Source organism: Arachis duranensis, chromosome 5 (genome assembly GCF_000817695.3).
Source record: "Arachis duranensis cultivar V14167 chromosome 5, aradu.V14167.gnm2.J7QH, whole genome shotgun sequence".
In the NCBI taxonomy this organism is placed as follows: Eukaryota; Viridiplantae; Streptophyta; class Magnoliopsida; order Fabales; family Fabaceae; genus Arachis; species Arachis duranensis.
This window is the reverse complement of record NC_029776.3, coordinates 86,706,824-86,717,617: the sequence shown is the minus strand read 5'-3', so window position 1 is coordinate 86,717,617 and position 10,794 is coordinate 86,706,824. Positions and strand designations below refer to the sequence as shown.

Here is a 10,794-nt window from a genome sequence, read left to right as displayed (position 1 = left end):
TTTGTTAGAATATTCAAAAAAAATCTATATTTTTGTTAGCGGCAAAAATATTCATTAAATATTGAAAAACGCTATAAAAAATATTTAACTGTGTAAAAATATTTTGTTATTAAAATTGGCCGAGATATCGAATGAATTCTGTTATTCCCTTTTCTTCCTCTCTTTTTCTTTCGTCTTCCCTCACTTTTTAAAACAACCGCAACAACAATAAAAATCAGAGTCACTTCCTACAAATCAGAGTCGCTTCCTACCTCTCCCAAACCTCACCGTAACAGTCGCAAGAACAACAAAAATTTAAGGTACTCAAGTGTAGTCGACTTCACTTCACGTGAAGTTGATAACGACTAATTTGACTTAAATTTTATTTAATAGTTCTCAACTATCAATTATCAACTTCATATATAATTTCACATAAAGTTAACTATACTTGAATTTTCACTAAAATTCATCATCTTTTTTCTTTCTCATTGAAGCCACTACAATAACGACAACATCCTCATGAAGAAATTAAAAACTGTCACCACTCTTAACTACTTTCCTTCTTTAGACGGTTAGTTATTCTTTCAAAACGAAATAAACCAATCTAATGTAAATGACGATAATTTAATTCAGTCTTTCCAATGAAATTAAATTATATTAAAAAATAAAAATCAAACTAATATAATTAAAATTGTAATAAATTATAGTATTTTACTTTTTAAATTAGTATAAAGAGTACTGCAAATACTTCTTAAATCAAACTAATATAATTAAAATTGTAATAAATTACAATATGTTATCTTTTAAATTAGTATAAAGAGTACTGCAAACACTTTTTTTTTTTACTTTTTTTTTCTTTTGTACAAACATATTTATGGTGTACCTAGTAAATAAAATATGTATAAATATGATTTCTTCGTATATCTGTTTTTTTAATGCTTATCTCATATGCAGAAATAAGAACTATAGTACAAGAATATAAATAATTTTAAAAATATATATAAGTGAATATAAAATTTAAGATATTTATTTAAAAAATTCAAATTAATAGTGTATGAAAGGTCAAAGAGCAAAATGGTTTTTATAATTTTAACAGTGAAACATTTTGCATAATTTTTTCAAAAATACTATGGTGTATGAAATTAAATCTATCATAAGATAAGTTGATTATGTTAGCTAATTCCAAATCTGGGAGATACAATTTCAATTTATTGAATAAATTATATTACATTGCATGGTTTGTGAACGTCTTAATTAATTTAAAAATCAAACTTCGACGTAAAGTTTTCTAAAATTTACTTAAAAAAAACTTTTAATTTTAAATTTTAATAATTTTAAGCTAAATATTTTTAGAGCCATGTAAGCGAATAATAAAAAATTTAATTAAAACTACGAAAAACCAAACATCTTGTTACAAGCAATTTTGGTAAAATTTAAATGTTTTGGAAGTGAGAGTTTACTTTAATTTATTTATTACGAATTTATGATTTTTCGACAAATAATAAATATTTGTTCATTCTGAGATTGAGCTCCTTCATCTTCCTTCTCCTTTGTTTCTTCAGAACACAACAAAACAAATCTCTCTCTCTCTCTCTCTCTCTCTCTCTGCATCGCACGGTTTTGTTCTCTTCGGCCAACGATCCTTCCTTCACATCCACTTGTACGTTTCTTCTTCCGTTATTCTCCATTTCCAATTTTTAATATATATATTTTTAATTTTCGCTCTTCGGATCATAGATTTAATGCAGAGAACAGAAATACTTCGTAGAAAAAGAGTGAATGAAAACCACAACACGTTGTTCGTAACCAATTTTTCGTCGTTCCAATCTCAGATTCTTCCTTTCTCCAAAAAAAAAAAGAAAATAAAATGTTGTTTGATTGTCTTAGAAGCTAGCTAGGTAGCTCAGCTATTTGATTTTTCTGCATAATATGCATCCATTTTTGTTCCTCAGAAATTTGTGTGTGTTTGTGTTTTTTTCCCCTTCTGTTTTCAACAGAAAAGAACGTTACATGTTTGCAACGTTATAATATAATTCCTATTTGCTATTTACTTTTAAGTAGAATCTCCCCTTTTTGTATTATTGTTCCCCTCTTTTGATGATGATCTATGTTCTTTGAGGGTTTGAATGGCATGATTTGATGCTTATCTGGTATAATCCCCATGATAAAGAGAAAAGCTATTGCAGAAAGTGTTTTCTGTTATATATAACAAGAAAAGAGTTGTTGTTGTTGTTGAACAAGAATACTTATACTTGCAATACTAAGTTTGTGTCAACTGTCTGAAAATGCTTGAGATCCATTTCTATGGAAGGGTCTTAAAACTTGAGAATTATGGCCTAATCAGCTGATAGCTGCTGTTTCTGGATCCTTTGGTATACCCTGCTAGCTTTCTGTGTTGGGGATGTAGCTTAGATAAATGTCGTGTTTACCTTTGTTTTCCTTTTTTTTTTAAATAAAAAAAAATCTGGTTGTTTTCTCTTGTGGTTGGATGTGCTATTGTTAGAGGGAATGTGGAAATGCCTTTAGGTATGTCCAAGATAACTAGTCTTGAAAGAAATGGGTTAACCTGTTGGAATTTTGGGGTAAACTTGATTCAAACCAGATGCTGGTTACTTTGTTATGCTAGCAATCGGCTATAGCCTTGTGAAGATTGTTTTATAATACTTTCTTTAAGTAATTAGGAGGATTTTTAAGAATGTGGTTAGGAGGATGTATCGTGATTCTTAGCTAGCTTGTTGGCAAACGACTGAAGTTGGCATGTCAAAACGACTTACGGGTTTTACAAGTTTTTGCATTGTTACATGAATCCAGTTTGCTATGTTTTAAATTTGTTTCCTAATCTATTTCTTAGACTATTTAGCCTTATTTTATAGTAGGGCAAGACATGTCAGTGGTTAAGCCTGAACATCCAAATACAAAATGTGTGGCAGTTAGAGGATTAGTAGAATTACATGAAACATGACAAATTAGAAAATCATTAGGCTTGTTCTGTGAAAATATCAAGGATTTGTTCTTCAGTATTTTGTTGATTTGTTTTTTGAATATTGCAGGCACTAGACTTCTGGGAGAAATCAGATGCATCGTGGTAAATTTTCCCTAACACCTAGGAATGAAGTCAAAGGCTTATCGGGTCCAAATTTAACCAGTTACAAGCATAGCAGCCCTTCAGATCCCATAGATCTTTCCTCTTCAGATGATGAAAATGACACCTCTAATAATGACATATCTAAACAATTAGTCCTTTATGATCCCACGGCAAGTGGTCGCAACACACTTGATCTGTTTCCTGGTGCTATTCAGTGTACACCTCCGTTGCCTCCAAGAAGCAAACCTCCAAGTACAACTCCCAGAATCTTGCCATCAGTTGGTGCGTTCACTGTTCAATGTGCATCCTGCTTTAAATGGAGGCTGATTCCCACAAAAGAAAAATATGAAGAAATACGGGAGCATCTACTTGAGCAGCCATTCATTTGTCAAAAAGCTCGTGAGTGGCGGCCCGATGTATCTTGCGATGATCCAGAGGATATTTCTCAGGATGGGAGCCGGGTTTGGGCTATTGATAAGCCAAACATTGCACAGCCTCCAGCTGGTTGGGAGCGACTACTACGGATCAGAGCCGAAGGAAGCACCAAATTTGCAGATGTGTATGCACCTGTTATTTGTCATTTTCTTTTCCCAAATGTTAGGTGTAGATACATGCTACTGTTCTGGGATTCTCACTTTTCAACCATCAATCTGTTTTTTAATTATTTCAGATATTATGTAGCACCAAATGGCAAGAGACTCCGCTCAATGGTAGAGGTCCAAAAGTATGTTCTTGCTACTTCTGTTTTACTATTTTACCAGAATGACCTTGATACTTACCATCCCATTTGAGTTTTGTTACTATTTTCATAATTTTATGTAAACATTTGCTTTGATGTTTCTTGTAAAACTCTTATATGTGAATCTGTGCTCTTAGGTTCTTGTTGGAGCACCCGGAATATATAAGAGATGGGGTAACTCTTTCTCAGTTCTCATTTCAAATACCAAAGCCATTGCAAGAAAACTATGTGAGGAAGCGCTCCCTGAAACTTAAATCTTCATATGAAGACGGCAGACCGGTTGAACCTGAACAAGGTATATTTTATTAGTGAAAGATAGTGTATATATGATCGAATGATATATGCCATTTACACTTGATGCACCAAAGTTGATTTCAATAAAAATTGTACAATTCTGAACTATGATCTTATTTTCAGTATGTTCTTGTAGAGATTGGTGCATTATTGATTAACTATGTCATATCTTTTGGTTTAGATTCTCTTATTTTTATATTGTTCTACAATCAGTCCTTAAACCCTGCTGCTAGGAATTATTCTATTTTGTGATTTTTGCCATATCTTTCCATGATCATAAAGCTTGACATCTGATTTGAAATACATTAACTTGTCGTCTTTAGTTTGGAATGCAGCAATGCAATTATGCAAGTATCTGTCAATATAGCAACAGACAAACACACCAAGTATTTGTTTAGAATCCTTGCAGCAAAAGCATCTAGATTTTAACGATTTACTAACAACAGAGATTGTTTACGTTAGAACACCGGTGTCATTTGCTTCGTGTATCCTAACTTACGTTACTCAAATGGATGAGACTTGGTTGTTGTTACATGCTTACAGCTATTGTTATGCTGACGCTGATATTTTGCAGTGAGTCCACTAGCATGGGCCGCACCAGAAGACACTGCAAAGTTGCATGAAGAAAAACCTGTCCCTTTTGCTGCTGTACTGGATGATGATTACCCTCTCAATCCACCAACAAAGAAGCGAGCGACCGAGAGTTCACTCCAAAAGGATGTGCCTGACGCTAATGAAGATTTTCAACTCAGAAGTTAATGGTGGAAACTTAAGGCTGCTGATCCAAATCTCTGCGTATTGTTTGGATGGATGATAGCCTCCTTTTTTCGCTTCTTTTTTGGGTGGACAGATTGCAACTTACTGTAAAATTTTCTGGTTATTAGGGAAATAGGTTTTCAGTTTTTTGTTTAGAACAGGAAATGATGTTGTCGAAAATGAACTGCTACAGAAGATGAAAGTTGTATAACCTTTCAAAGTGTAATCTGAGCCCATAAAACAATGTACAGAAGATGGTACTGTGATTTACCAGTCTCAATTGAAGAACTAGTCGATTTGCATGTTGCGTTCTTGCCTGATTTTGCCCCAAATATGGAGTTATTGATGAGATCAATATCTTGGTATTCCTAGAACTGCATTTTACATTTGTACAAGTTGAGTTTCTGCACTGTCTTCGATAGTTGATCTTTTGAAACTGAGTGCTTACCCCACACACATTTTTATTTTTAATACTAGATTAACAATGGTGTTTTTTTAAATTGTGATCTATGGTAATATTTTTTTAAAATGTGAAATGATTTAATTTACGGAGTAGAAATCGTACCGTCCGATTTTTAAGAGATACCGTCCGATTTTTGTATTCGGACCGTCCGATTTGTATTTAAAAAATAAAAAAAATTGAAGTACACAAATCAGACCGTTCGATTTCTATACTCGAACCCTTCGATTTGTGTATTATTGAACATTTGAATAGGTGGTTTAAGAGTAAATAATAGTAAGAGATTGAACTTTTCTATTGCTATTCATTTTTAAAAGATTTCATTATTAACATCTATTGTTCTATTCGTATAATTGTATAAATATTCTAATAAGATTCGTATAATTGTATAAATATTCTAATAAGAAAAGGTACAAAAATAAACACATCTCTAATTGCTTAAAATTTTGAAGTTAAACACAATAAAACAAAACTCTTATTGTTGGTTAAACAATTAACAATAATTCCAACTAATTATAATATTTTTTAAATTCAAAAATACCATGTATACACCAAAAATCAGTCATTATGTATGTGTATAAATATATGTTTTTGTTTAGTTTATTTTTAATCATATTTTATATTTTAATATATATTTTATATTAGTAACTAATTTTGTAAGTGATTTTTTGTGTATAACTAATATGATTGTTCTTATATATAATGATAATATATATGAAGTAACTATTTTCTTTTTGGCCAATTATCACCCAATATCTTTTTTTGTTTTTGTACTTGAGTTTACTCTTTTTGGTCTGGATCTTCACAAAAGTTCAAACACACATAGATTTGGGTCTCTCTTTTGTTTTTATTGGTCAAGGACATGGTCTGTAGACCACTAGTTTAATGTAATTGGGTCATCCATAGATAAATAATTATAACAAACAAAAGAACCACATTGGGCCCTAATAGCCCTAATAATTTGGGCTAACAAGGCCCAAGATTTTGTAGCTAAGTTTGTTTGGCAAAGTGGTTCGCTTACAATTACCAAAAAAAATAAAAGAGTGGTTCGCTTACATTTACTAGCATTGGATGGCAGGTGCACGGATGAGGAACAACATTATTTTGTATCAAACTATCAACTAAACCTTAATTTTTTGGTGTCACTTTCTTTATCAATAATTGGAAACTTTGGAATAGTCTAAACTCTAATCTAGTCTTCCATAATAACTTGTTCATGGTGATGACTATAGCCTGTCTTTGTGGTTGTGGGTTCCAAAACCAACAAACTCCATTGTCATACTCATAACACACCATGTGCCTTGTATTTAATGCCTCCTTTGGCTTATCTTCCTCCCTATAGGATATGTCGTTTGCATATTCTAGAGAGGATCTTTCAATAAAGACTTTAATTTGGAAGAAACCAAACAATCATTTATATATAATATGTTATCCAATTTTAAATATATTAAATTCTTATTTCAAATAATTATCTTTTTTGTCAATTTACAATTGGTAAGTAAAATATATTAAAAATTTGAACTTTGTATATTTTTTATAAAATTATTTTTTATTGATAACCTCAATATTTATTTTTAAGAGGTGATTCAAGAAAAGTTTTAAAATTTCTAAAAATTTTATACTGTAAAATGAAAATCATTCCAATTAAAGTTTTTGAATGTTTAAGAATGTAATTAAAATAGGAAAAGTCTAGGAGCCAGTCATTTTATTGTATTTTGGCCAGCATGTAATCAGCAGAGAAATGTAAGTTATTGGATAAAATCTCACACCAATCTCACATCATCAAATTATTATTGATGGTTAGTTAATGGCTACTAATCACAAATATTGCTGCCCCCTAACATTACTTATTAAAATATTCTTCTAATCATATGTCATCTTAAGACACATTTTAACTAAATATTAATTCTATAAATACTATATTAAGTTTTGAATATACTCTAATATTAGTAAATTAATTGGTATTGAACTCATAATATTTTATGATATTATTATTATTATTATTTTCACTAAAAGTTTCTAATGTAGATTATGTGGGTCTTTATGGTCTTGTCGGTTTGACGACACCTTTACCACCCACCAATTCATCCACATCCATGCTTGGTTTTGAAGCTCGCTTGTTTTTATCTTCTATCTTATCGTCATTGCTTCTTGATAGTGCATTTTGATTGACAGGCTTATAAATATATATCATATTCTTATTTAGCTGCTCTAATATTCAACCTTAGTATTATATTAGGTAGATAGGAAGAGAAAGAGATTTAAGATCGAAAAACTGAGACATGAGAAATAAAAACTGAAATAAATTTTAATATTTTGTTCGATGAAAAGTAAAAGATAAAAATAAAAATAAAAATAAAATTTTAATTTAATTTATATAAAAGATAAAATTAAATTTAATTAATTAAAATGAGAATATTTTAAATATAAAATATTATTAAAATTTTAATTTTTATTTCTAAAAATTTTAGTCTTTTATGTCTTTATTTTTTGAAGGTATTGAAATACTGAAATTTTAAAAACAAACATTAACATTTTAGTATTAATTTCTAAATCAACAAACATGATATTGAATTTCAATCTCTCAATCTCTATTTCAATACATTAAAATAAACGCTATCTTAATATTCACACTTAAATATAAAATAAAAAACATATAACATATAGATTAAATACAATTTTTTTATAAAATATGACATTTATTTTTTTCTGTATTTTTATTAATTATTAATATGTATTAGAATAAGCACCTTATAATGATTATACTTAATACCCAACAAATAATGTGGACTTACCATTATCACTTTGTCTCATTTGAATGGCATAAGATTCTCATTCTCTTTTCCCTCAAAATATGAAAGTAGCTAATAAAGCATTCTATTCTTAATTGGTTTCAAGAATCTTGATGCCTTGGTTAAGAATACATACCGTGTGGTTGGTGTAAATAAATGATCAATTTTTGGCCTAGCAGAAAGTTAGAAATTTACATTTTTTAATAAATATTGATGTTTTCCTTCTTTTTCTCTCCACTCTCTCTTTCTTTCCGCCTTGTATGCGATAATCTATTAACCGATAACAAATTTTTAAATAAAACTCTGATATGTATATTGTGAAAAAAAATATATATTAAATATTTTTTTCTTGGATAAGGTGATACAAATCAAAATGTTCTTTATAATATCCATCCCATATCCTATCTCTAACTCTTCGTTTAAATACAAATTTTCAGTTGTCATTAACTAGTTCAATATTTCAGAGATTTTATATTATATTATATATGAATAGAAGACATCAATGCTTTTAAGCTTAGATAACACATTTTTTATATATTATTTAATATTCAAATTTCTTAAACTTAATAAATATTATCCTTTATATTAAAATGGAGTGAGTCTAACTTAAATTTTAAACTCTTAGTTGTCAACAAGAAATAAATTAGCATCAAGAATTTTTTTCCCCAAAAAATAACAAATAATGTTGTATTAATTAAACATGTCACTTTATACATGCATGTAAGAAAATTCTTTTAATCTTAAAGTGTAAAAGAATGAATAAATTTATCTTATTTTGTGTTAAAATTTAACTTTTATTTAAAAGAATTGGAACACAAAAATTAAAACATTAATTTTTTTTTTTAAATTGAATTGACTCAAGTATCATGTTATTAGCTCTTTCTCTGAAAAAATTGAGCTTTCGGCTAAAAATATTTAAGAAATATAATTGAAATTATAAGAGCGAAAAATTATGACAAGTGTTAGAAATAAGAGGTTAAATTAGAAGAAAAATTTGTATATTATTAAGTGTATTCAAGTTGTCTATTCAAATTGTTTGGAATAATACAATATAAAATGGTATTTATAGGTACTAAAAAAATCATAATAATAAATACATAATCTCCTATAATAAATATTCAGATATACTAAATAATACTAGTTCATCCTAATTAATTTACTAATATTCAATGGGTACACAATAGTAAGAGATTTGGATTAGAATTATTATCTTATCAATTGTCTAAACTCTAAACATTCACGTTAAATAAAAAGAATAATAATTAATAATTTAATATACCTATCAAGTGTCAACTACTAACTTACCCTTTAATTGTGTTTCTTTTATATATTCCGTAGCTAACTTGTAAAGGGCGAAAAGGGCACACGCTTTTGACAAAATTCTCAACTTTTTTCTCGTCTGTATAACACTCCAGCTTGAATTTTGAATTGGAATGGATCAATGAGAAAATGATATATCATATGGTGTGTTATATCGGTCTAAAAAGAGAGAGAAAGAAAAATAAAGAAAATGATTGAACTTAACAACTTATGGGGTCGTATTGGACGACTGATAATGTCTGGGGCGAATGAATCTTATCAGCAAATAAATGCTATTTTCGATTATTTTTAATTTGCCACATTTCATGTTTTATTATTATTGAATTTAATTTTGATGTACTATCAGTATAAAATAATTTTATACATATATTTAATTATATAATACTATATTAATAAAAATAATTACTTTAATATTTGTCATTTAAAAAAACAGATATAATAATTGCACGACTGTATAAAACGCTTTACACTATAAATACGTTAAAATTAACTCTTTACTATTTAGGGTAAATGATATTTGTATTGCTTCTTTATATATATATAATTATTGCTTTAATTTATAATATTTGAATAACTCTTAAATTGGTGTGGATGGAAGAAGCTCATGAAAATATTCACAATTTAGCATGGTTAGGTGTTTTACTTCCAGATTTCAGTATTTTTAATAAATAAAAAATAAAAAAATAATTAAATATTAAGAACTAAAAAAAGATTATACTCTAAAAATACAATACTATAGTTAGAAAAATGAGGGATAATAGGGAATATTTTAGTAAATTTAATAAAATTACATTAGTAATAATTTTAGGAGTGACGTAATTATTTTCATAATATTTAAGTTTTATGTTATTTATTTGCAATTTGGAGTATTTTAGAAAAACTAAAAAGATAAAAAAAAAAAGTTATGTGAGAATGCCGACATTAATAACTTTGGAGTAAAATTGTAACGAATATCATTCTGTATCACTGCTACTAATAATGCTTCCCTACCAAAACAACTAACTCACGTGTGTGTGCATAACTGAAATTAAAAACCAACCAAATTAAACCCTAAAAACAGAAACACCCAAACTGACATGTATATCTTCCCTGTAATAAGTAATAACAACTTGGGAGTCAAATTACCCAATTAAATTAATAGTATAATAAATTGGTCTTCTATGTTCTATCGATCATGTTCCAAATTCTCCTAAGGTAACATAAGACACATTTAATGTTGTTCAATGACAATGATGTTTCTCATAATTCAACAAGTACTACTTACTATATATATTTCTGTTTTACTACAATGCATTTTCTTCGTTATTTTTGTGCAATATTTACTCTAATAAAAAAATGTTGGATTCCTGTAACACATGACAGAAATAAT

The 10,794-nt window shown here is 28.5% G+C and overlaps 1 protein-coding gene across 1 annotated transcript; it reads left to right on the top strand.

Annotated features, from left to right (window-relative positions):
* The first annotated feature begins 1,502 nt into the window (after positions 1-1,502).
* LOC107490132 (methyl-CpG-binding domain-containing protein 2) lies at positions 1,503-5,155 on the top strand. The gene is made up of 5 exons (XM_016110899.3): positions 1,503-1,639; positions 3,030-3,623; positions 3,735-3,788; positions 3,941-4,098; positions 4,672-5,155. Exons 2-5 carry the CDS (start codon positions 3,055-3,057, stop codon positions 4,854-4,856), a joined length of 966 nt encoding a protein of 321 aa, XP_015966385.1. The 5' UTR covers positions 1,503-1,639; positions 3,030-3,054; the 3' UTR covers positions 4,857-5,155.
* The last annotated feature ends 5,639 nt before the right edge of the window (positions 5,156-10,794 follow it).